Consider the following 25,522-nt stretch of genomic DNA (forward strand, 5'->3'; position numbering starts at 1 on the left):
CCCTCTGTGTCTGACCTTCATCCTCTCTCGCTTGCACCTCATGGCTGTCCGCCGCTCTCACTGCTGTTTTATCATACTTGCCCTGAATGAATATTATTAATCATATCTTTTCGTGTGCGAAAATGTGCCCAGTGGTCAGAATGTGTGCCTGCAACAAACCTGCATTGTCAACGCCATCCCCGACCATCCATACAATGGTATTGGCATGGGAACTCCTGGCTCACATGATAATCCCTGGCCGAGCGTGCCCATGAGTTCCAGTGCAAGCTTATTGAATGTGATGACGGCCCGATATACTATGATGATCACAAAAAATAAGCTCTCATATCTAACGCCATTAGACCGCCTATCTCGTCAAGACTAGCGTTACAATGAAAGTATATATAGCCATCCCTTACATTGCCAATACAACCTGTGTTACAGTGCTTCGACATTTTTGCTGATGACATTGAATTTCGTCTCCTCGGTCTGCGAAGTTTGAAGGAGACTGTTCGTTACTTTTGCATTGGTTTCTGCGTTGAGACCAGCGGGTACTCTTCCCAGCTGGTGATATGCACCAGCTGCACACGGACTTGCTTGGTAGCTAACATTATGCGGGTTTCAGGGTTAATGCTAAAAGCTACAGACATCGCGTTGACGAACACAGCATAATACATAAGTCATGAACTTCTACTAATTTGCCTTGCCTTCTAACAAGTTCGTCAGCCTCTCTCTGACGTCCTCACCACTCTTTCCCGCGAAGTCAAGTCTCTGCGCCCTCCACTTCCCGGGCTGCTCGAAGCAAGCTGGAGGGAGTACAACAGTGCCTTCCCTGTTCTGGCGGTACAGCACAACATCCCGGATCGCCTCGAGTCCCCCTTGAACAAGCACCGCCTTCAAGAGCTTCTTCGTCCTTTCCTCTCCTACGGAGCCTAGATCCGGCCAGATATTGCACGCAATGTGATGGACCGCAACGAGCCTGACGAAGCCCTCCAAAGAACCCTTTACCAGTGCACGTAAGTACGCGCCCACGACCTCCGCGTCGGTCTCCACCGGCCAGAGGTACTCGGCGATGCTGCCCGTCACGACGTCCTCTGGTGCAGTGCGGATCGTGCGCAAGACGTGATTGAAGTCCGCCCAGAGGTACTTGCGGTAGTCAGCGGGATAGCGCATGGACAGCGGCGGAAGGAGCAGACGTGCAAAGAGCGGGTGTGCGAACGAGATTGCGTCGTAGAGCCCGACGAAGTCCGTGTACCATTGGTAGAACGGCACGGCGTTCCCAAGGAAGCGCTTCGCGACGACGTCGATGCTATCAGACGTGTGGATCGACGGCGGCGGGGTCTTGAGCGTCTTTGCGGAAGCGGAGGCGGAGAACGGCGCGAGGAGCTCGGTCATGAGACGGCCGACGATGGTGTCGCGGAAGACCTCTTCGGAGGAATCGTCCTGCTGCTGGCCGTGCTCGAGCATGAAAACCTTCATACACCCGAACGCGACCTCTTCGCGGCTCATGAGGAAGTCATTAAGCCGGTGGTAGCGCAGGACCTCTTGGCTGACTCGGACGAACAGGAGTGTGGCGCGCACAACCTCCGCTTCGGAAGCGTTCCACGAGTCTGGCAGGTTCTTGAATACTTCTGATTCACCTGACTTGAGTAGGTGGTCAAGCGGGCAGAACATCCAGTCCTTCGTCAGTGGCAATGGGTAGTCGCGCTGGTCATTTGGCTGCAGAGAGGATAGTGGCGGGAGGCGTTGAGTCGTCGCGGTGGCGATGGACTGCGGGGTTGACCACGTCGGACCGATGACCTGCTCTCCTTTCGCTCGCAGCGATTGAGTCAGGAAAGGTACGATGACGTCCATTCCACCTTTCTCCCAGATATCCTCGGGCACAGACCACCCGCGCGCTCGCAAGAAGTCTGCCGTGATGGTCTCCGCGATGTCGACTACCGTGCGTTCCCCGACTGCCTCGTCTCCAGGGAACAGGCGGCAAAGAATCGCGAAGCCCTGAGCCATCCAAAAATCTGGCGACGTTCCTGGGATCTTGCGCGAGAGCTGCAGGTAGGATGCGAGTAGCGTAGACAGCGGTCTGCAGAGCAGGTGACCATAAGGAATAGACTGTGAGGTGTACAGAGACGTCCAAAGCGGATGTGTCGTGATCACGGCACAGACACTCGACAGATCGCCAAAAGGGAGATTGAAAGGCGGTGCGATCAAGGTGTCTCCAGGTGACTCGGAGAAGCATGAAAGGAAGAGGCGCATCGCAGAGGCAAGCGTGCCCGCATGTCGATCCACATCGCGCAACGAGGGGACATCCGAGGCAAGGATGCCTTGGCGCATCCCAGCACTCAGCTTCCCGAGTGCTTCGCGAGCCCATTTCAGAGCGAGTTCGACGACTTGTTTCTGCGTTCCGAAGGCGAAGTCGTCCTTGAGTGCACCAAGGACCAGAGCTCTCTCTTCCTCGCCTCCTCGAACCCCATTGACCTTTGCGCCTTCCAAGAAGGCGGCTAGTGCGCTCCATAATCTTGCCCACGTCTCCTCATCTGAAGTGTTCAGCTGGGTGCGCAGCTCCAGCATGTCCTCCGCCCAACCCCATCCCACGACTTGGCTCCAAAGAACTTCGTGGCTCGGCGTCGTGCGGTGGGGATCGCGCGCGCATACGGTCCATGCTTCCAATGCTCGTAGCCAGGCGCCTCGAAGCTGGGAGGACTGGCAGTCGGCGGATCGGATGTACTTGCTTATTTGTAGGAAGTACTCCTGTGCTGTGGTTGTGACGTGCGCGTAGAAGCCGTACGACGCCAACGTAGCGTAGAAAATGAGTGTCTCCGATAGCAGTTGCGTCGCTAGAGGAAGGGGGTACGGGGACGATGTGGGCAGGGTAATCACGAAGCGTAGGAGGGAATCCGCAGGATCGACCAGAGCGCTCGCGTTTTCGCGAGAGGACGCTGCAAGGAGACACAAGAACTTCAGCGCGAGGGGGTTCGGAAAGGGCGAGTCGTCGGTAGGGGGGATGGGTGTGAGGAGGAACCGCTGAAATATGCTAGGAATGAGATTCTTGGTCTTCACGATCTCCGTCGCGATGCTGTTTGAGTGTTGCGCGAGTCGATGGAGGACAGCAAGGAGCTGTAAGAGGCTCTCGTGAGGCAACTCCGCGACGGACAGCGCGTTCGCGATCTGGGGTAAAAGGTAGTCCAGTGGAAGGGACGACAGCGCTTCTCCTCGATCCAGGTCCTTCGTCTCAACGCCATCGACAGATTTGAGATCCTCGTCCCATTGCGATGTGCACTCCCATAGAAGTTCGACTGCCCGAGCGCCGACGCTTGCCCGTTCGCCGATAGCTTCTGCGCCAGCGGCGAGCAACCGTTTGCGTAGGGCGATCTCCTGCCCTACTAGCTCAGGAATGCCTTTCTTCTTGTCGACAGATGTTCGAGCGAGTTTATGGGCGATCTTGGCGAGCACGCCAAGCATAGACGCGCGCTGAGCAGGAACGGTGGACCGAGAGAGGAGGAAGATATCCTCAAGTGTGTATCCAGCATGAGACCCTTCAGCATGGTGGTGCAGACCGAGGTGGGTCGGCAGAGAGTTAGACAGATGAGCAGGGATGGGTGTGCCGGTAAGATCGAAACGGATGGTAGGCGTGGAAGACTCGGTTTCGGGCTCCCGCTCCGCAGTTCCTGTTCCTCGCATCCACTCCAATGATGGGTCGTTTGCGGGAGCGGTGGGGAAGAATCGCCGCCGGATGTCTTCTGGCGTTCCTTCCTCAAGCGCTCCTACTTTACCGGCTACTTCCTGAGATGCCTCCGACTCAGCCTCCAGGGATGCAGCTAGCGGCACGACAGGTGAACGGAACTGTGCGGGTGGCTTCCACGTTCCAAGCGAAACAACTTGGTCGTCGCTGGCGGACGGCGGAGGCAACGCCAGGGCTTTCTTCCGCGGGGAAGGCGGTGCTGATTCGTAGACATGGATGTCGCTGAGAGTCACATCGGCGAACCGTATCTTGCGTCCGGAGCGACTGGGAGGCCGTGTGCTGCTTGAGGATGTCGGGGACGGAGACGAAGATCGCAGGACGCTTGCTAGATCAGTGGTCACAAATGGTTTTATTGGGCACGAGCTAATATACATACTGAGGGACCTGGTTCGTTCGGAACGGGGACGCGAAGGAGATGAAGGTGGTGAAAGACTTGTGCCAGCCTCCTCGCCTCCAGTCTTGGCAGAAGCAGGAGTATTTGAAGACGATGGTTCTGTACCGACCTTCTCTCCTTCGCTCTTCTTTTGCTTCGACTCTCTCGCCTCTCGAGCTCTCCTCAGCACCTCTGCAATACTTGGCCCAAATTTCTCAAATATCTCCACCTTCTCCTGCTCCCTCTCCTCTTCTGTCATCGCTTCCACTCGACGTCTATTCTCCTCTTCTATCTGAACGCGCCAGTCATTCTCTTCGAAAGGGCTCGTAGAAACCGGTCGAGGAGGCGGGACGACATTAGATGACTGTACCACTGGGACATCACGAGCTCGTTTTTGTGGCTGGCCCCGTGCACGAGCAAACGCTCTTTGCGACCGATGTTGGACAGCTGGAAACCCTGTCTTCGTTGTAGCCTCTGATGGGGCTGATGGCTTGGAGAAAGGTTTCCTCTCAAGTATGGAGCCGATGAGAGGGGAATGAGCCATAGGTTTTCCCGGCTAAGGGTACGATTCAATGGTTATGTAGTGGGAGAAAGCCTTATATTAGTAATCTAGCTGAGGATGTCCGGTTGCGCGTACAGATTGATTCACCTCAATGCAGCACCCGCACGGAATCTGACAAGGTTGTCCAAGATAGAGATTCTAGCAAGCAGCCGAGCCTGATGAGGGAAGAGCGTCGAACGAGCTCGAATCCCTCCTCCTATACACACTGCAACTCCGACAAGCGCCGACGCAATTTTCCACCGCTAGAGAGTAGAATTGCCATGGAACTCCGATGGCTCCGCTGTGGCTGGACGGGCTCTCTCTCCGATCTCGCCTCCTCCCGTGTGCAAGTTCAGATAGTACGTCACTTCCTCTCCATCCATCTCCCCTGTAAGAGCACAGTCTGTACTCCTACCAATGTAAGTGAAATTTTAGTTTAGTCGCATCTGATCGCTAAAGCATCTACCAGATCCTGGTAATGGCGCTCAGATTTTCCGCCACTCATATCACCAACCAAGAAGAGAGTTCCGATCCCGAATACTCAGAGACTCATCCCGGCGAGTCCAGCTCAGAAGACGAGGATGAGGATCTGACTTGGGACGATTGGGTCTCGGACTCCCTCTCTAAGCGCCCTTGCAAGTCCCTATTCGAAAATAGGACGTTTGACACCGTACAAGAGGCCTTGGCCTACGATGAAACCACTCACGGCTCTAGCCTCAAAGAAATCACAGCGAGACTGAGTAAGACCTGGTCCATACTTGGGGAATGAAACTAGCTAACCCCAGCCGGACGCTAGGACTAGATCCGTACAAACGCATCCGTCTCATCAACTGGATAAGGAAGGAGGTATGACATACTGAAGCAACGTCGATCAACAATCACTGACATTGCACAGCATCCATCTTCGTCTGAGGTTGCGAACCTGACCGGCTCCGAACCTTTCTTCACCGAAGATGAGTACCTCAAGCCAAGTATAGAAGATGACCCCTTACTCCGTATGTGCATTCTACTAGGGCCTTTTCTTGGGACCCTGACATCTATCAATCCGCAGAAATTGAACCAGACGATTGGTCAGACTCGGATGAAGAGGCCGAGCAGGGCACACTCGAAGAACCCAAGGATCTTGATACGGCCAAGCGCCAGATCAAGGCGCTCCAACGAAAACTTCAGCAGGCGACGCAAGACCTCGTCTACTACCACCAGTTCGTCAGCGAACGTCTGAATTTGGCAGGTCTCGCCGACGAGCTCCAGAAGGGCGAGGGTACTTCTTCGGCGAGCCACGTCGCCGTACCATTGCGCGATGATGACTCGCATTACTTCCAGAGCTATGCCGAGAACGGTGGGGACGAATGCCTCATTAAGTGTACGTGGATTTCTGACATTGGACACAGATATCCACTCCGTTATGATCAACGATAAGGTTCGAACGGCGTCGTACGCGAAGTTCATCCTGTCGAACCCGGAGCTGTTCCGCGATGCCGTCGTTATGGACGTAGGTTGTGGGACTGGCATTCTGTCGTTGTTCGCCGCAAGCGCGGGAGCGAAGCGTGTCTTTGCCATCGACGCGAGCGACATCGCTGAGAAAGCCGAGAAGATTGTGAAGGCCAACGGGTTAGACAATGTCATCACGTAGGCGATTTTTTCTCCCTCCTTCGATCCCTGCGCACAAGCTGATGTAGGGATACGATAGCGTCATCCGCGGCAAGGTCGAGAACATCAAGCTTCCCGAAGGCTTCGACAAGGTCGACATCATCGTATCCGAATGGATGGGATATGCGTTGCTGTACGAGTCGATGCTCGACTCCGTACTCCATGCACGCGACCGCTTCTTGAAGGATGGCGGGGTCATGGCTCCCAGCCAGACCAAGATGATGTTCGCCCTGTGCGAAGCCAGCGAGCTGTTCAAGGAGCGCATAGGCTTTTGGAATGATGTTTACGGTGCGATATTCTCGGCTCTTTCCTCTCGACTACAAGTGCTGACCGTACGGCAGGTTTCGATTTGTCGGAGATGGGTTCCCACGTCTACGATGATGCCGTGGTCGACGTTGTTGGGCCCGATACGGTCGTTAGCCAGCCGGTTGAAGTCAAGGTGCTACCCCCTTTCGTCTGCAACCGGGGTATCTTTGACACTGACCTGATTGTATACCCCAAGGACCTATATCTAGGTAGCATAACCCCGAAGCAACTCGACTTTTCTTCCCCATTCAAGCTTGTCTCCACCTCCGAGCGCCGTATCAAAGTCCACGCCTTCGTCCTCTACTTCGACACCTTCTTCACGAACACCGGTGCCCCGATCCCGGACGACGTCGAGGCCTACGTTATCCACGAGGGCGACCCAATCCTTGCGGAGGTATGGCCGCTTGGGGGACGTCCATACCAGGGGCGGCGGATGAGCACGGGCGGGGGCCTGACGGGCCGCCCGAAGGTAACGAGCTTCAGCACGGGCCCGGCGTCGATGCCGACCCACTGGAAGCAGACCATCTTCTTCTTGCGCGAGCCCATCAGCGTCGCGGACGGTGGGTATTCCACTCAATTCTATGACTGTGGATCACTGACGGAGTGGGTGGCAGGCACTGTGGTCGAGGGGATGTTCAAGTGCAAGAAGAGCACGGACAACTCGCGCGAGCTGGACGTCGAGATCCACTTCTCCGTTAGAGAGCCGGACGCGGACGCCGGGGCGGGGGATGTGGTCGTACAGATCTACAAGGTGCGGTAGTCGCATCGAGAGCTACAATCGAGCGGTCGGAAGTCGACTAGATGACATGTAAGAAGTCAGGAAAGCAAACTGTAATGATCTAGCTGAACACACACAATCGAATCTGCATTGCGCCATCGAGGGACTCGACCATCGCCCCTGGTCGCAGTCCATCGGAACGTCTCAATGGGGACAAACGCCCAACATCGAAGTAGCTTCAGGTTCAGTGGAAGCCGCCAATCGTTGGAGGAGTTTCGCCTCTCCTCCCTCGCCCTTTGCCCAGTCGGAACAATGCATACCGCTGCAGGATCCGTCGTTAGATGCCAGCCTCGTACCAGGGTCAGAAAGGCAGTGCTGAAGCCTGTGTACGGATCCTTCCAAGAACGGCTCTGAGGTTATCCCCGCCGCTGATGCCCTCGACCCAGGGTTCGCGCCACCGACGTTTGGCGCTGTCCCCGCACTAATAGCCGCTCGAACATCTTTCCAACGTGGTATTTGATTGATGCCCTCAGCGTATTCAAGTTACGATGAAACATTCTCATTTCCGGTCCGCGAAGCTTTTGCTTGAATCGGTATGTCTAGGTTAGGCGCAGGGAACTCGTCCAGCCGTACATTAAGAGGTTTTGGATCGTCCCTCTCAAGTTTCAGGCGTTTCATCTTCAAGCTTTGGCGGGTTGCGTCACTGTTGAAGAACCTCAATCCCATGTTCCTCCCTGATCTCATCACCAAGCTGTGACGGATCGCAGGCTCTGCGCCAAATTGTTCCCCTCATCCCAGGGTTCAATAGTCGATACACTTCGGCTTGACATAGCATGAGTCTGGGCAATTAAAATTGATGTACCTGAATCCCTGAATCGCACATGGACTCATCAGGAGACCATAACGGCCCCCAATGTCAGCTGATCATGAAGTTTCGGTCTAAGGCCAGGAGCCTGAGAGCGCACTTGAATACGCATTCATTAGAGTGGCGTCCCTTCTGTAAGCTGACATTGCGCCACATATATACACAACCGAGTCAGAATGGGGAAGGAGGGCGCCACATCGTTACCCTCGGGACGAGCCGGATTATATGACTCGCAGACAAAGGCCGAGGATATGGCGGTCACTAACATATCGCCCCAGGCCTGATACACTGGTACGCTCCTGCTGAAGTTGTGTGGATGGCAGGCCAGAGACACACGAGGGAGCGAACTGAGTTAGGCATCGCTAATGCATCCTCGGACGATAACATAGGACATACCTGCTTCTTCCGTTCGCGCGAATAGCCAAACGAGCGCCAGCTATAGTCTTTGGCTCGGAGTTGAAGAGGAGAGTACTGCCACTACTGGCGGGTGGGGAGACTGAGCCGTCTGCCATTACGTCTTGTCCTTTTTCTTGTCCTTCTTGTCCCTCTTTTCCTTCTTGTCCTTCTTTTCCTTCTTGCCTTTTTCGCTCTTAGGGTTCTTCGCCGATACGGTGCCTCCCCACCCCCATTGACTCGACAGGGTAGCAAATGCTTTTTCGTAGTCTTTGGGAGGCGTGTTAGAACTCGACGGATACGTTTGAGACCGGGGAGCGGTCGTGAGGTGCGTGCTCGATGCGAGGGTTTGGGAGGAGGAAGCGGTGCTGCCGGGAGCGACTGAACTGGAGCCGTCTCTCTGCTACAGGTGAAGGCAGATGAGGCAATAATAACGCGAAGGATGGGACGGCACTCACCGCAGGAAGGAGGTGCGCGGTTGAAGCAGTCGGGGTAGCAGTACCTCCGGTGTTTGTGGTAGCGAGTGAGGTCAACGAAGCGGAGGGGTCGAAGTCAGACATGGTGTGAAGTGAGGAGATGATGACGTCGGAGATAAGCTGGTCAGTATCGACGATGGCGAAGATGTGAGGGCGTTGAAAATCCATGCTGGTGGTAAAGGGCTTTTATACTTTCCCAGGTGCAGCGTCGCTCGATAAGCTAGGCAGTCCGGTGTACCGGGGCCATTTGAAACCCACAAGCGTGAAGACATTAGCTGTGCATTTGGCGGAGCGGCAGCACGACGGTCACGACGCCAACTAATTCTTTCCCAGAAACAGCAGGGGTATGAAACAGAAAAAGAGCGGGAATCAAACTCCGCTCTCCTTCGGGGTGACGCATAACTCACTAACACCTTCGGAACTGCGTTGTGACAAAGGCCTTGTGGATCGGTACGGTACCTTTAGTTCGTAAGTATCAAAGCCTGTCGGCTGCAGTCATTTTGACCGCTCTGTTGCAGAGGAGAATCACTAACTTTTCGTAGCACATGGAGCGTCTGCTGCGCCGCGTCGTGGGCGACTGCTCAAGGAGACCTAAGAATCACTGCGGATGGCTCGGGCGCGGCTTGAGCATGAGATGACTAACGCTCCGTAAAAACAAACCTCAAGATAGTGGTACGAGGTTCCACGAGTGTATCTGAAGCAGCGGACCGCAATGGAACAAGGTCACAGTAAGAGTCAATCCAGCTCTCCAGGTATCGGCTGCCAGTGCGAGTCTGCGGTGCCGCCGTGTACTAGCGTGACTCGGCTGTGACTATCGGATATCACGCGTCAATGACTCTCGGACCGGCCCGGGGGTGCCCTAGTGTCGCAGGTCGGGCAAATCTGCCGCGCCGCCATCCTTGTCTTCTCCCATCCCTGTTCGGGAACCTCCGTCAATATGTCTCTCGTACATGCTGCGCATGAAGCAGAGGCTGCGGAAGCGTTCAGGAACATACCTATAGTGTAGTCCATTTCATAAGTCGTGCAGTCCGCAGACATCACTCATTATTTGCTTGCATCAAATGCGTATCAGCGACCTGAAAGACATCGACAGCTCCAACCCGGTGGTTCGCGCAGCATTGGCAGATGAGATACGGGACGCTTGCATGAATGTGGGATTTCTTTATGGTAGGTCAGAGCGAGACAATATCGCGTCATGTCGCCGATAGCACTTAATTCCCTGGTTCTTGCAGTGAAGAATCATGGGATAACAAACGCGATAATAGAAAACGCCCTAACGGCGTCGAAATCCTTCTTCTCTCTCCCCCTAGAGAAGAAATTGGAGGTGAGTCAGACCCCGATTCGGCGGTAACAGCAGCCTAGACTTCAATCTCGGCGGGGATAGCTCGACATGACCAAGACTGCGAACTTTAAAGGGTACAACCCCGTCCTGAGCAGCAATAACAACCCCGAGAACAACGGAGACATGCACGAAGGCTTCGAATTTGGTTGGGAAGAGATAGACGCCCGTCCCGACGACGAAAAGCGGGCGAATGACGGCGTGATGGCAGGAGCGAACGTCTGGCCGTCGGACTGCCTGGAATTCAGAGAATCGGTTCTGACGTATTAGTAAGTGGTGGTACCATGCGGATGCTACTCCGGCGTAGCGGAGCTAAGGTCCATCGGCGTTGGCACTTATTTCCGCAGTCACGCCGCAGTGAACCTCGGTCGGAAATTGTTCCCCCTGTTTGCGCTCGCCTTGAATCTGCCAGAGAATTTCTTCGATGACAAGGTGAATCGGATTTGGATAGGTATGGACTAGGACTGCGGGCTGAGATTCTGGGCTTGCACTAGACGAAGAATGCTGCGGCGCTCATGAGGGTTCTCCACTACCCTCCGCAGACGGGTCCTGTGGACGACCGAGTCATTGGGATCGGGGCACACACCGAGTAAGTCTCACAACCTTGCTTCGCTGTGGATGGTCGGACCTGAAGTATTGCAAATCATACCTACAGTTGGGAGGTATCTGTCAATTATCCGTCTGTAGCACAGCAGGAGGTCTCACAAGGGTTACTGGATGCGCAGTGCTTCACCATTCTGTGGCAAGAGCCAGAGATTCAGGCGCTTCAGGTACTGAACAAACAGAACAAGTGGATCGACGCCCCTCCGATTCCTGGGACGCTCGTGGTCAAGTAAGAACCCGGAGTTTCTCGCAGCTACGAGCATGCGACTGATAGACTCCGCGCAGTCTCGGCGATCAGTTCGCCCGCTGGACGAGTATGTCTCCCTCTCAATTCATCTCCACCGCTTAGTCGGCAACTACAATGCAGACGATGTCTTCAAGTCGACTGTCCACCGAGCGGTCAACCGAAGCGGCGTCCGTCGGTATTCCATCCCCCTGTTCTTCGGCACGGACTACCACGTGCGACTAGAGGTCAGAAGTTGAATAACCGGCGCCGTAGTGACTTGTGCATTTGACCTCCTCTGTAGCCTATCCCTAGCTGCGTCTCGCCGGACAGACCACCCAAATACGAGGTCGTGACTGCAGGGGAATACGTCAAGGAGAGGCTGAAGGCCACATACGGCCATTAGTCGTAGTGTTGCCTGGCACCAGCCCTAGAGTGTAAGAATAGGGATGCTATAGGGATAGAATACAGGATGTACAGTATGTCACCAGGTCGAACTATATACAAACTGCAGAAGCGCTTGCGAGCAGCCAAAGATACATTGAGGCCAAGAGGAAGAGCTTCAAAGGGCTGCGGAAACACCGCCTCAGGCGGGCGTCTCTGGGGTGTAAGGGATAACAAGCAAAGGACATTGACTGCCCTCCCGATGCTTGCCCATGATATAAGGGCGTGTCAGCACACTAGAAGCAAATAAACGTGAGCCCGATGTTCTATTATATCGCATAGAGCAAGACAAATACGTACACGTTAGCCTTCCCGACCTTGTCGCATTCCGCGAATTTGAAGTTCGTGACGAGAATAAACATAAACATCTTGATCTCGATTATCGAAAACTTTACCCCGATGCATGACTACACAAAGGCCAACAAAGCAAGCCGCATCGCCATCAGTCACTCACAACTCGCATAGCACTCCGCAGCACTCACCCTAGGACCCGCGGAGAACGTAAGGATGTTGTTGTACAACCCTGGCTGCGCCTTCACCGCCTCGGGCAGGTTGTCCCACCGATCGGGCCTAAAACAATGCGCAAGCGAAATCCAAAGTCAGCGACCTTCACTATTCTATACAGAGACCTTGCTATCGCGATCCCGCATCCGGGGTCCCCTTTCGTCGAGACCACCGACGCGAGATAGCCTGCAGCAGATTTGGCCTGGAAAAGAGAAAGACTCACTTGAACTGCCACCCGTCAGGCCCCCAGACCTCCCGATCGAGGTTGAACGCCTCGATCGGGACGTGCACGCAGCTGCCCTTGGGCATCAAGAAGCTGTCCGCCTCCTCGTATCCCCCATCGGGAGTGCTGAGCTTCACCAGAGTCGACGTCGGGACGACATCGTCCTGCGTCGCAACACGGATAGATGAGTGTACCGGGGGGATAAGCCTGAGCGTCTCGCGAATGATATTTTCGAGGTATGGAAGCTCGGCGATCTTCGTGTAGAGCGACGCAATCTCGTCTTGCGTGAGGGACTCGAGGGGGACTGTAGGGGCGATAGAGAGAAGCTCGGCACGGAGTCGAGTCTGCACGTCCGGGTAGACGGAGAGGAGGTAGAGGATCCAGGTGACGGAGAGCGAGCTCGTGTCAGAGCCGGCGAACATAAACGTGTTGATGTTGTGCAGAATGTCTTCATCCGAGATCCGCTGATCCGGCGGGAGATCAGCAGCAGCGTTCGAGCGTACTATATTGAGGGACTAAGATTAGACTGTTGATCTACAAGCGTATATGAAGAACACGCACGAAGGGCGCTTAGGAGATCCTTGCCCCCGTAGATACTTCCGGCTTTCTCGGCTTCCTCGATCTTGCGCTTCTTCTCTTGAATGAGACGACCAGCGACTCTTTTGATGACCTCCTGAGACTTCTTCACAACAGCATAGCGTGGACCGGGCTGCGAACGACGGGTTAGTGCCAAGAAGTGAGCGTGCTTATGAGCACTGACAGCAAATCTATCCAGAATTGGCGCATATACGATGGCCAGCTCCCAAAGACCTCCTCCTTGCTGGGAGACAGCAATCTCAAACATCTCCTTGTATGCGGCGAAGAGCTCATTCGACTCGTCATGAATAGCGTTGAATTCGTAGTCAAAGCCTGAGTTAGCGTCAATACCGAAATCACACAACAATGCGCGTGTAGCACACACCTGCGAGTCCGATAACATCAAACGTAGCACGAGAGACCCAGTGGCACACATCCAGTCTCGCGCCCTGTGTCCCCGCTTCTGCCCCACTCCGGACTTCAGCAATGAGCGCCAGCCACCTATCCCTCAGCTCGACGCCTTTCTGGAAGGTAACAGGGACTAATGCGCGCATGTTCTGCACTGAGAACGCAGGCGTTGATACCCGGCGCTGGCGCTTGTGCATGTGGCCCTCGGCGGCGAGCATGCCGACCCCTATGAGGCTCGAAATGAGAGCGCGCGATTGCCATGGCTTCTCGTAAGTAGTCGAGTGTTTGAGTATGTGCGCAAGGGAGACGGGGTCGAGCGTGAATAGACGTTGGTCCCACTAAGTCGAGCTTGAATGAGGCAGGACGGAACCCAGAAAGCAGAATAACATACTGGCAGGAAACCGCGAATGCGCAGGTTGCGTCCATAATGCTTTACAAATGCTTCATGGACTCTGGGTGATCTGGATGGGCTATAGACAGGTGAGCGGCCACCCCGAAACGATCGCACGCGGGCCCTATAGGCGCCCATGTTCCTCGGAGGCTGCACAGCAGGAGTTCGAGGACTATGCCGAATGGAGGACATGGCACATAGAGGAGAGAGAGAAAACTACTTACTCAAGGACAAGACCCATATGATTCCCAAAGAAACTGCGGACTGGGGGCCCGGGGAGCCTCCGTAGTGGGTTCCATTGCGGCTCAAGCACGGCGAGGTAGAAGAGGTATGCGACACATGCCGCTACACCGGCAGCTAGCACTGGGTAGAAGGGCAAAGGTAAGGATTCCATCCTTTAGGGTCTGCGTGGAAGGCGCAGGAAAGGGATTGATATGGGCGCCGGAAGCTCCTTTTGATTCAAGTCTTATTGTCTGGGACAACAATAGGGATTAGGTTTGGAGGACAGCCGTGGGCGAGGCTCGTTCGGGCGAGCACACTAGAGATTTCATTTAAGTGATACGACCCATAGCAGCAGAAAGCAATCACAGCGCAGTGATAGGGATGAAATGCAAAGGAGATCACAATATTGGTCGGGGCGGTCGACGCATGTAAGCGCCGAATGATGCCCTTCATAGTCGATGCGTCCGGATTAGGCAAAGGCTTCTCGGCCCGCATGTCCGGTTGCTGAGCTGCGTCAGCGCTTACCTATCTTCGCTTTTCTCCGTCGCACGCCTCGGGACTAGGTTCGGACTCCATCCAGTCGCACCACCAAACTTGCGCAAGTTCGATGCAATGGTCCTCTTCTTTACCTCCACAGGTACTTGCGTAATTGAATATAGGCATATAGCAGATATGCTGATTTTTTTTACCAACGACCCCAGCCCACGACCCGCCCGTGACGATCTACATGGGCAAGGACAAGTTCGAGAGTCAGTGACTTGACTGTTCAAGATGGTGCATTGTACCTTATGCATGGTATACGTTCAATACAGACGAGGACTTGATCAAGTACGCGTGGCCACAGGACATATGGTTCCACGTCGACAAGCTCTCCTCGGCGCACGTCTACATTCGAATGCCTGAGGGCATGACATGGGACGCGATCCCAGAGTCGGTTCTCATTGATTGTGCTCAGCTTGTGAAAGCGAACTCCATTGAAGGTATACTGAGTCCTTCCTTCCTGTATGTTCATCGTGAACTAATGCTAATATACGATCAGGGAACAAGAAGGATAACTTGACCGTGATCTACACGCCAGCTGACAATCTCAAGGCAATTATACTACTACGTTCCTTGCGACTCGTATTCACAGAGACGACCAATGTATAGAAAACGGGTGATATGGCCGTCGGTCAAGTTTCATTCCACAACGACAAGCGAGTAAGCTCTCTTTTTTGTCGATAGCGTGGCATTGGCCAACATTACTCCCGCCAGGTCAAGCGCAGTAGGTAGCTATGTTTAAGTGCGAAGGTTATGCGCCTGATATTATGGGAAGTACACGTCGAGAAGCGTGAGAACGCTATAGTCAACCGGCTCAATAAGACAAAGGTCGAGCGACAGGTCGATCACGAGCAAGAACGTGTTGACCGCATCAAGAAGGAGAATGCCGCAAAGCGGGCCGCTGCCGCACAGAAGGTCTGTGTTCTGTGCAATCCGATGTTGAATGCCCGCTCAACTCGAGTATCGTCGTATCCTGATTGATGTCATGTCATGAGTAGAAGAAGGCCGATGCTGACCTGGCAAGGGCACGCGAGGCAGAGAAGGCTGCTCGCTCCTACGACAACCTGGACATTGATGAAGACGAGATCGAGCCGCAAAAGTCTGTACAGGAAATGATGGATGATTTTATGTAGGAAGGTACGAAGCCTACACAGTTCATAATATGATGTTGCCCATCTGATGGAGTGATACAGTGGAGAATTCATTTATCGACGCTCTCAACAATGTTGTACAATGTACTGGAGACATCTTATCGCAGACCCCCCCGGGTGTCCGCAATGTCTGACGGATTTATTAGTCCGTCAACGGTCAACGCATCGGAGTTGAAGGCTTAGAGACTCATCGAGCAAAGTCCAGTCGTTCATGGGCCACCCAAGGAGGGCAGCCTAGCCCCAGCCTTCCTCATTCGCCTTCTTCGCGAAGTCTCGCGGGGAATTGCTAAGCTTGAACGTCTTCTTCCTTGGTGGAGAAGGGGAACACTGATTTGCCTCGCTCTGCTTGGTTTCATGCAACGTGCTGCTGTCAGACAGGACTGGCTGGGCTGTTGTTGGGCAAGTCAGATCCCCCAGGACACACGATCATGAGGTGGTACTATTCGACTTGGTGGTGCGTGGCGGTCTTCCTACCTCATGCTCTTCTGTTAGTGTATACTATGACAAATATGGTCCAAATCGGGACGGGAGATCACGTCGATCAGCATGCTTGTGAGGTTAAGCCAAGGCACAAAACGTGGTCGGTTCTCATGAGCGAATGCTACCGCAGTTGATTTTCGCCACTTATAGGCCCGACCTCAAGATCGGCCCGTGAGGAGCTCACTGGCAAGGATCGACAAGGCATATCTCGTTTCATGTACCCAACTGACGTGACGTTCATTCCGTTCCTCATTGTGGGCTCAAGATGTGCTACCAAGATGTGTTCTTGTACGTCTCCGGGAACGGACGAGACGCCCCACGCGAACGGTAAAGACTGAATGCATGAAAAATGAATAAGCGGCAGCTCCGCGACGTCACGTTCAGGAGTATCGAGGTATGTACGATTGCTTTTGCATCCGGACGCGTAGGGAAGGAAAATATCCTGATACCCGTCGACGGTGGACAGACCATAATCTCTGGAGTGAAGTTCGTCGATTCTTCCTTGCTCTCATTGACGTCCAAGGGATAGTGTATGCAGATGGCGAGCTTACGGTGTCCATCAAGCTCAACGACAAAGCTCGGGATACCGGTATTTTCAACTATTTTGGTCATATATGTGCCGCTGCCGCGTCCCATCCCCATACCATGTCCGTACCGATGATTGACAGGTCACTCCTGTCGCAAATTACTCTTGCTTTGATGAACAATGCCAAGAAGAATGGATACAGTGCCCTGTTGGTCACAGTCGACACTGTTGCTGGGACGGCGTCCACGTGATGGCATAGGCACGGCCTACCTTCAGGTTCGGCACGCTGATGGCGCACAGATCGCCCTTACAGACTTAGTTTCATGCAGCTGTATGGCCCCGAGAAGTGTCCCATGTGACGACGAGCTCATGCGTCTAGTACGTGATCCGGCAGGGTTCAACGAGTGTATCCGGAGGACGCTGAAGCCACTCCGACCAGGCGATGTAAGGATCGGGCACCCCACATAAAGCGTGTACCGCACATGGGACATTTGTCATTCATTCGGTAACATCGGGATGGACTACTAGTTGTCAAGGGCATCCTGTGTATGGAGGTGCGACACAAATCCTCACCGAATATCCCGATGATCACACCTATTTTCGAGGAACTGGCCACGCGTACAGAATGCCGAGCTCGCCATTGATGCAGGTACTAAATTGTCGACTTGCGTAGGGCACCAGATAGACTGTGCGATACCACTACTTGGGCCCTCGATTTGATCTCCCGCCGAGAATCACGACGGCGCACATGAGCGGCAAAGTCACACTTCTCGCTAATTTCTAGATCATAAGTAGGACCGATATCTCCCGCGAAATCGCGATGGGGTCCCAGAACGTGCCCAGTCGTATTCGTGAACTGTTGGTTTGTCTTCATATCCTGGCGCTTGTATGATCTATTGAGTCGCTGACCGCAGGCATGGGGAAAGGTTGGTACAGTCGTAACAAACATTCTCTCTCTGTTCGAGATCACTCTAGGGCTTTGTGACTACGAAAGCGTTGCAGAGATCTGGGAGAGAGCGGACAAAGTCACGGTCAAGATCGACTAGCAGTGAACTATCGAAATATCTGACCTTGCGCATAGCATGAGGATCCCATGTGGGATACCTATAGCTACCGCAGCATGATTATCAGTGCAGCACGGCCACGGGTTTCCTACTCAGCGCAGAGATCCTTTAGATCATCGGATTCATGTCAATACAAACATCAGGTCACACGTGGGATATAGCAACTGATGTGAAGCTTCGTGTGTTCCGCCACCTGCTCGCCCGAAGAAGTGTATATGCATAGAGTGCAAGCCGTAAAACTACGTAGTAACTCGGCATGTGTCCACAGGCCGCACCGCTGCAGAAGTTGCCGTCCATGTTGAGCAGTCTATAATCAAGGTGTCGATCTGTGACCTGCTGGGGCACCCCCGCCGAGTCGCTGAACCAGAAGACAGGAGAACTATGAGTCTAAACTTCCAGCAACCGGTAAATATGAAACAACAGGCCGTTCCGTGCCAACGCGAGAAGGGTACCCAAGGCTGCGTCCCCACGCAACATCACAAATGTCATCATCATCTGTACGAGATCCTGCAGGTAACCCGGACTCACATCGATAGCACGCACAAATGTATGAATCACCCGTGCGCGTAAGCTACTCCAGGTTTGCTCGCCAACACTATAATCCAGATAGTTGGACCTGCTAGAGAGAGGTACGCTCACTTGCAGTGCAAGTGCGGCTCTCAACGCGGCGGTGCGATGCGATGCGTTAAAAAGCGCCTACGCATGCCCTTTGAATATAGTCGCCTAGCCCTCATGAGGCACGGCAAACGGATGAGACACAACGATGGTAGTGGGCGAACCTAGACCACCGATCCTTGTATCCTTCATAAGACGACGTACGGGACATGCATATACCTCGCCTGAACCAGGCGTCGAGATATCCCGTCCGAATATTAGCCCAGCGTGAAGTCGCGAGGATCCCCACTGCGCAAATGAAGCCAGGCACGGGGTTAATGTCCGAGTGGCAACACGTCGGCCTAGTATACAAGGCACGCACAATCGTGGTCTCAAACAGCGTTGTCTCTGACATAAACCGCAGGCCAGTCAGCCAGCAACCGCACAGACAATTAGAGTTCTATGAACAACACCGCATCAGATATCCCTGGCGCTTTACCAACCATCTATCAAATTCATTTACTTGCCTCAAGCGCTGAGTGGATCCCTCCCAAGGGCGTTGCACACCGAACAGTGCCTCTTATATCTCCGCTTCGCGTCGGTGGACATATGCATGTCCGTGACTATCCGGAATGGATCCGACAACTCATCAGGGTAGGACATCAGCTAGCTTCAGGAGAATTTATAGCTAGCAGACAAGGAAGGAGATCTAGCGCATCATGTGCTTGCGCTGTTGAGACAAGGTACGGGGTGGGAGCGACGTGGCACTGACGAACGACCGCCGATCTGCCAAAAATGGAGAATGCCGCAATTCGGCGGGGTCGGTCCGTACGTTCCTCGCAGCAACCTCCGATGTTCTCGGAGGGCATGCCTTTGCCTGCAGGCAGCAAACTCAGAGGTCCGATAGCAACCGATACGGAAGAGACGTTACAGCCCCGCATTGTCGATCACACAAGCTCCGAACGCGATCAGAGAGTAAGACGCTGCAACATCGTGACATCGCGGGGAGACTACTGCTTGCAACGTGAGATACAGTACAATATACTGGCACACCTCCAATGCCGCCGGAACTGTAAGTTAGGAATATATTACAGATTAGGGTATTATTCGACTGCGGCGGTAGAGCAGGTGGGACAAGAGTCAATGCAGAGAAGGCAATGTGGATGGGTGGGGGTGCATGGATGAGAATGAGTCCGTGTCCGAAGTCGTGCGTCGTCTTAAACCGTGTGTCATGCCGTCATAAAGCGCAACAGTCTGCGCGGGTTGGAGCCTCAGGCCCTGAGCATAGCGGTAACACGATTACCGAGGAAAGCGGGCTTGGGCGAGGATGGCGAGGAGCTCGGGGAACGTAGCAGTCCAACGCGGCTGTTGGAGGATGCCTCAGAGCTCCGACGGTTGTGCGAGCCAAGCATGGCTGTGGGTTGTGCGCGGCGCGAGGCTACGGGGAAGCGAACCTCTTCCAGAGAAGCATTGTCGTGTAATACGTCTCCCGCATGGCGAGCAAAGCGGGGCAGAGAGGCCGTGGGGTGTGTTGTGCCACCGCGGGTGACTCGCCACGGAGAGACCGCTCCGTTGGACACAGAGGGGGATGTGGCATGCTTGCAGCGCTCGGCACAGCAACGGTACCTGCTGCTCCAGAAGAGCCAGAGGACGAGAAGAACCGTTGCAAACAGCACTGGATGACAGGGAGGGAGAGGAGGAGGGAGGAAGGAAGGGAGGGAGGGGGGGATCCCAGAGAGATGCACAACCATCATAATCAATGCTTGTGGCAGCACCCAAGGACCTACAGGCACTCACCAATGGCGACAACGATTCGCACTATTTCGGCCTGGGACAGTCCGCTCGCCTGTCCTTGCGGAGCATCGCTGGAAAGGGAATTTGAAGCCAGCGGGGCCATCACGATCTCTAGCAGGGCGCATCGGAGATGATGTGGTCAGGACGGAACAGCAGACGACGGAGAGAGTTGACTCACCGTTTGCGGCAGTTAGGAGGTAGGAGAAGTGGCTTCCGAGGATGGCGGGCTCGTTGAATGGCGCGACGAGCACGAAGATGGTAAGATGGTGCGCGATGACTCCCTTGCTGGGGGAGGGATGGGCCGCGACATGACTCCGAAGGAGACTTAAGTAGTTGCAGCGCTGAAGACGATCGTGAGTGATGCCTCGAGGTCCTGGTAATTGATTCATCGCGTTAAGATATGGGTGTCTGGGGACTCGTATATGCGAAGGCGCTTAGACGGATTGCACACAACTTCGAGTGCCGCTTCACTCCGCGGTCGGCGCGTGCGTTGGTGACAGGTGCCTATTGCCACTGCCGCAGCATGAGATGGGCGCAATCATTCTGTGCGCAGAACACGACCACGCGTCTCCCGTAATCACTGTAGTACAAGCTAGGTAGGGCACCCTGCCACCACCGTCCTTCCGTGAGAAGTCGAGTACTCATACTGAATCGGTATCAGGGACCACGGGCGCCAGATATGACAAAATTGAAAGTTCAATCAAGCCTGAGTGCAGGAGAGACCCTCCACGAAGGTTGATGTGAGCAGTACCTGTCAGAAAACGGCCCGATCCAGCAGGAGGGCAGACGTACTCATGTCAAAATGTGCGTCCGGGTACAAACTGTTGAGCATGTGCGGGAAACACGAAGTAGGTGTGGACCCTTTGTTCTTGTGTGCGGTGCGATCTCACTGGGCTAGCAGCATAGAGGTATGGAAGCTTGCGCCCCACCTCTGCGTCGGTCGAACGTCGGGGCCTGCGTGTGCGTGTGCAACGTCAGCCAAGCTAGGTTGGAGTGGGATTGCGGGTCATCAAAACTTATGACACGAGGAGCAAAGATTGCCACAGGTCTCCTGTGCGTGGAACTAACGATATACACTGCGCCGGCATGAAGGAAAAGTCTGTCTATTACGGGGTGAAAAGGCAGGTTTTCCCTTCGCGCCCGTTCCGGTCGCCAGCCAGACGCGCATCCCTGGTTGAATCGTGCTGTCAAGCCGTAGAGGGCGGATTAGGTTCAAATACAGCCCGTACGATGGCTGTCACAAGACGGGAAGCAGATGATGCAATACGGTCTGGCTGAGGAGCGGCATAAGGGCGCAGGGCTACTGTCCCAACAGTCAAATGCGACAAAGTGCAGATGGAAACATAGAATGGGAAGTCTCGAACCAGCATATGCGGGGCATTTGGTCAGAAACGTACCCTTCGATTGGAATGATCAGTCCCCATTTGGAAACAAACACTCAGGAATGCGAGAAAACTCCGCCGATCGGGCGGTATTGGGCTCCCATTTGAATTGCAGTAATCGGGGACACAACTTGGCGAGGCAAACCAGCATTTTTCGTCTTCATATTGTTCGATGGGCCACGGGGAAATGAGAAGCTCGCGCGACTTCGATGGGGTTCTGTCTGGCGCTTGAAGGTCTGTAGATATTGTGATCGCGCCTCCCACGGAGAGTCAGGTCCAGCACGCACCGTGGTCTAAAGATTCTTTGGGAACATAGCGCTGAGAGCTGAACAGCCCTGTAGAATCAGCACTCGTGATGAGTACACTCGCGCGTGATACATGGGTAAGGCCAAATCCACTGATCTGGCGCCAGTATCGGCCACGTTCGTCCTAAAAGCGCTTGCTAGTATGTCAACATCTGTGGTGGCGGTCCTTGTCGCCGCTATGGGTATAGGCTAGGAAGCACAAGACGTGTCAACGGGGGCACCCGTGCGGGACGGCTGTCGTGCCCGGCCTGTTCGGATACAGAGGACGTCTTCGGAGAGTCGTATGCCAACTTGGACTTGAAGGACCCTCAAAACTTGAAATCGCTTCCAGCAGCCGGTCCATTAGGATAGAGCTTGTTGTTCAAGCAGCAAAAGCAGGCAGTTTCGATCCAACGGCAGCTAGCGCTGCTAGCCGCCAGGTGGCGATTGTATGCGTCACGCAGCCAAGGCCGACGGGCGCTTATCTACACATTGACCCGACGGGCGGCTAGTGCTTTTGATCGCCGCGGCGAGGCTGTGTTTCCCTTGCTTTCGGTCCTACACCAACATACATACCCAAAACGGCGCCTCAGTGAAGGGTGGTTTAATGTGGTATCCAAGAACACCGTAAGTTGTGTCTTCTATATTGACTTCAGTCGGCAGAAAATGAGGCGTTGGTGGCTGATAGCCTCCTAGCATCTGTTCATCGCAGCGATATCTGGAACTGGTGGGTGTGGCACAAAACCTCCTAGGTTTCAAGAAATGCAGTTGTCCCCAAACCCTAGGCAGCTCTTGCAGTCTAGGTAAAATCAGTACACCCGACACACATGACAGATATTCACACCTCCCTTGCTGTACTACTGCGCAGAATCGCCTCCAGGCTACGCCAACCCTGCATCCGTGAGCCGCCGGCTTTTGCGGTCGTAACGAGTGAAGCGCGTGTCATCCCGAGCCACGTTGTTACCAAATCCATCTCATTAGCCAGACTCTCTAGGCATCCATTTGCATATGGTACCCGTCAGTAGTACCCCGGAACCTTCATTTGCTTCGTGATGTCAAGACACCACCGCCTCTCAGACGAGAAAACTCCCCCTGCGTTTCATCTTCTAACGCTCGAGTAGACGCCCCGAGATCGCCATCGTTGTAATGTATACTTCGTCCGTCGCGCTCCCAAGGGTCCGCTCGGCGATTTATGGCAGGAAATGACCATTGTACGTCCCGTCCTGAGTATACACTGACTGTGACAAAGTTGCAGCGCGACGCGGTAACTACACGAGCACGCCCTTCTGCCTGTGCCGCTGGCCTCATTTCGCAGTCTATTTGGCCCTTGGTTTCCCGTTGAACGCAAAGACCCTTGCGTTTCCCATACTGCAGTGCAAGCGTACCTCTCTGATAGTGTCCGCGGATAACATGAAGAGGGTGAGGAAGGTGGGGCAGTGCTCACGTAAGCGTTTGACCTGAGCGTCACAATGGAAAGTCGGCAAGTTCAGTGATCCTTTTCCTATCGCTCGCAGATCTTCTCAACGGGGCTCAAAAGGCTTCCACAAGCTGTGTGCCGTTCCGAAACGAAACTGCGCCTCCCACATATCCTAACGGCTGCAAATATAAGCGCGAGACCACTGATCTCCTTCAATCTTCAGCGCGAGCATGCTGGCCCACTACATCCCTAGTCTCTTGTACTGGGCGGGCCGCTCCATGCCCTCACGGGAGAACTGTTGCTGCATTCGAATGCATGCTTGGGATACCTTCCCGGATGCATGTAACCTAAGAAAGTCTAGGGGTCTCCGATCTTGAACTCCATCGGCCTCCGAGTCCTGGGGCCCACATCCCAAATATCTCCTCGTTCCATGTTCACGTGTCAACGCCGCTCTCGAGGATCTGCGCTGGGCGGTTTGCAGCCACCGCACCGGCAAGTCCCAAGAGGTCTACCGAGTAGGCAACTGTGTAGTCTGTTTTGGTCGCCACATACGATCGGACGCTCAGCTGCTGGCCTTGACTCGCACAAACCTAGTTCGTAGCACGGCCGAAGGTCCGAGGCGGAAGTGCCTCATCCCTTGGCATCCTCTTAGCCCAGCTAAGCTAGTAACCGTCGTCAAGGTGTCTGCATATTCGTCCTCACACATCGGACGAGCACGTTCGGACGCTCCACCCCGACGGGCGTCCTAGGCTTACTGAACTGCGCGTGCCTTGGTCTATTGTGCGCAAGCCTCAAGGCCCGAGGCGAGAGAGAAGGAAGACGTCTGACTTTAACGGGCCTGCGGTAGATCTCCGATTCGGATGACGAGAGGGGACGCGGGATCATGCCTGAGCGGCTCGGACCTACGTAGTATCGTTATCGCCGCGTTTAGCACGCAGCTAGGGGAACGTTAATGCATGGACTATTAGGGCTCGAGCTTCGAAAGCGACAGGAAGGGATTTCGGCGCTACCAGGGACACTGTGATAACCTTGCGCGCGCGCAATTTTATTTGACATCTGCCACGCCAGCCCCAGGGGCAGATTGTGGGCAGATTACGCACTCTCTGCGGCCAGTCGACTACGACGTAACGTGTCATGAGAGGTGTGTCGCGTGTTACATTGGATGTTGACCGATACGCGACGTACAGCAAGGACAGGCATGTACATTGGTTGCACAACAGATGTTCAGCAGTTACTCGATAGCAAAAGAGGAGGTGGCAGGAAAGCAAAGCAATAACGACAGCGTGCGATAGTAAATGTTGACATTGCCCAATCAGGCTGATCCGAATGCGAGACATGAACGAAGGATAAGGGAAATCGTGCGCCTGCACGACGACCCCACGGCGGATGATGCAAAGACGACTAGAACGATGATGATCTAGGAGCGGCGGTAGTACCGGGTGAGACTTGCGGTCGGGCCACGGGATGCGATGTACGCAGGAGGCGGCGACGAGGGGGAGGCGGTGGTAGGCACAGTGGTGGAGGGGGCAGCAAGGGGGGCCGAAGTGCGGACGTCGAGCTCGGTGAATGCCGACGAAGATGAACCGGGCCGGGGAAGCCATGACGTCGGGCGTACGCGAGGCATGGCGGTAGGCGACTGCGCAGCGTACGGGGGAGGTGGTGGCGGGAGCGACGAGAGCGAGGCGCGTGGAGAAGCCGGAGTGGCCTTGTTGGACATCCTCAAGCACTCCGGGCACTTGTCGTAGACGGACGCAACGGGGTAGGCGACCTTGCTGCGCGCGGCAGGCGGGTAGACACGACGGTGGTGGCAATCGTGGAAGTGGGTGGGGAGGGATGTGTTCGAGCCGGACGCGGAGGAAGCACAGCAGGCCTTGCGCGCGACGAGGCGGAAGCCTATAACAAGGAAGAAGAAGAGGACTGGCGATCGCGAGAAGATACGATCGGAAGCAGCAGATGAGCTCGCGCACGGGATAGTGCGAGAAGCAACGGTACGTACGCAGTGACCCCACCAGGGTGACCGTCAGCTTGGGCGAGAGATGCCCCCGGTTCCCCTCAGATAAGCTTGGTGTAGGCGTGGACGACGACGTCGGCATGGCTGCAACGGCAACAGGGGGCGATGGCATAAGGAAACGCGACGAGGATCACCAAGGAAGTACCCACTCAAACGGACGATGTATGGGCAGGCTGAAGATAGACGAGGGTTATGCGCGTGATAGGTAACTCGCGCCGTCGTCAACGGTCAACAGGGATCGAGTCTTTGAGGGGAAGTGGAGGAAGAGAGTACTTTGCAGGCGACGCTTAAATGCCTCCTAGTGTA

The 25,522-nt window shown here is 54.6% G+C and overlaps 7 protein-coding genes across 7 annotated transcripts; 3 read left to right on the forward strand and 4 right to left on the reverse strand.

The window, feature by feature from the left end:
* Positions 1 to 672: 672 nt before the first annotated feature.
* DICSQDRAFT_175427 (uncharacterized protein) lies at positions 673 to 4,350 on the reverse strand (the record flags this gene model as incomplete). Its single annotated transcript, XM_007371320.1, has 2 exons — positions 673 to 4,043; positions 4,095 to 4,350. The coding sequence occupies 2 exons, from the start codon at positions 4,348 to 4,350 to the stop codon at positions 673 to 675; spliced, it is 3,627 nt and encodes a 1,208-aa protein (XP_007371382.1).
* Positions 4,351 to 5,110: 760 nt separating this feature from the next.
* On the forward strand, positions 5,111 to 7,462 carry DICSQDRAFT_94322 (protein arginine N-methyltransferase; the record flags this gene model as incomplete). The annotated part of the gene is made up of 9 exons (XM_007371321.1): positions 5,111 to 5,372; positions 5,429 to 5,478; positions 5,528 to 5,627; positions 5,684 to 5,971; positions 6,024 to 6,261; positions 6,323 to 6,570; positions 6,624 to 6,721; positions 6,785 to 7,148; positions 7,203 to 7,462. 9 exons carry the CDS (start codon positions 5,111 to 5,113, stop codon positions 7,346 to 7,348), a joined length of 1,794 nt encoding a protein of 597 aa, XP_007371383.1. The 3' UTR covers positions 7,349 to 7,462.
* Positions 7,463 to 8,312: 850 nt separating this feature from the next.
* On the reverse strand, positions 8,313 to 9,208 carry DICSQDRAFT_184126 (uncharacterized protein; the record flags this gene model as incomplete). Its single annotated transcript, XM_007371322.1, has 3 exons — positions 8,313 to 8,473; positions 8,568 to 8,967; positions 9,023 to 9,208. 2 exons carry the CDS (start codon positions 9,206 to 9,208, stop codon positions 8,683 to 8,685), a joined length of 471 nt encoding a protein of 156 aa, XP_007371384.1. The 3' UTR covers positions 8,313 to 8,473; positions 8,568 to 8,682.
* Positions 9,209 to 9,977: 769 nt separating this feature from the next.
* Positions 9,978 to 11,611, forward strand: DICSQDRAFT_72662 (Clavaminate synthase-like protein; the record flags this gene model as incomplete). The annotated part of the gene is made up of 10 exons (XM_007371323.1): positions 9,978 to 10,042; positions 10,113 to 10,207; positions 10,273 to 10,364; positions 10,425 to 10,648; positions 10,727 to 10,811; positions 10,874 to 10,968; positions 11,035 to 11,211; positions 11,268 to 11,296; positions 11,350 to 11,453; positions 11,510 to 11,611. 10 exons carry the CDS (start codon positions 9,978 to 9,980, stop codon positions 11,609 to 11,611), a joined length of 1,068 nt encoding a protein of 355 aa, XP_007371385.1.
* Positions 11,612 to 11,791: 180 nt separating this feature from the next.
* Positions 11,792 to 14,145, reverse strand: DICSQDRAFT_72661 (cytochrome-450 hydroxylase; the record flags this gene model as incomplete). The annotated part of the gene is made up of 9 exons (XM_007371324.1): positions 11,792 to 11,885; positions 11,950 to 12,056; positions 12,132 to 12,219; positions 12,377 to 12,878; positions 12,938 to 13,085; positions 13,137 to 13,285; positions 13,338 to 13,698; positions 13,752 to 13,830; positions 13,976 to 14,145. The coding sequence occupies 9 exons, from the start codon at positions 14,143 to 14,145 to the stop codon at positions 11,792 to 11,794; spliced, it is 1,698 nt and encodes a 565-aa protein (XP_007371386.1).
* A 377-nt stretch (positions 14,146 to 14,522) lies between these two features.
* On the forward strand, positions 14,523 to 15,859 carry DICSQDRAFT_141713 (cytoplasmic protein). The gene is made up of 9 exons (XM_007371325.1): positions 14,523 to 14,610; positions 14,675 to 14,722; positions 14,786 to 14,953; positions 15,013 to 15,065; positions 15,123 to 15,173; positions 15,228 to 15,237; positions 15,289 to 15,428; positions 15,512 to 15,650; positions 15,707 to 15,859. Exons 1-8 carry the CDS (start codon positions 14,586 to 14,588, stop codon positions 15,644 to 15,646), a joined length of 630 nt encoding a protein of 209 aa, XP_007371387.1. The 5' UTR covers positions 14,523 to 14,585; the 3' UTR covers positions 15,647 to 15,650; positions 15,707 to 15,859.
* Positions 15,860 to 24,622: 8,763 nt separating this feature from the next.
* On the reverse strand, positions 24,623 to 25,328 carry DICSQDRAFT_175433 (uncharacterized protein; the record flags this gene model as incomplete). The annotated part of the gene is made up of 2 exons (XM_007371326.1): positions 24,623 to 25,122; positions 25,202 to 25,328. The coding sequence occupies 2 exons, from the start codon at positions 25,326 to 25,328 to the stop codon at positions 24,623 to 24,625; spliced, it is 627 nt and encodes a 208-aa protein (XP_007371388.1).
* Positions 25,329 to 25,522: the final 194 nt, after the last annotated feature.

This window comes from Dichomitus squalens, assembly GCF_000275845.1.
Source record: "Dichomitus squalens LYAD-421 SS1 unplaced genomic scaffold DICSQscaffold_98, whole genome shotgun sequence".
Classification (NCBI taxonomy): domain Eukaryota; kingdom Fungi; phylum Basidiomycota; class Agaricomycetes; order Polyporales; family Polyporaceae; genus Dichomitus; species Dichomitus squalens.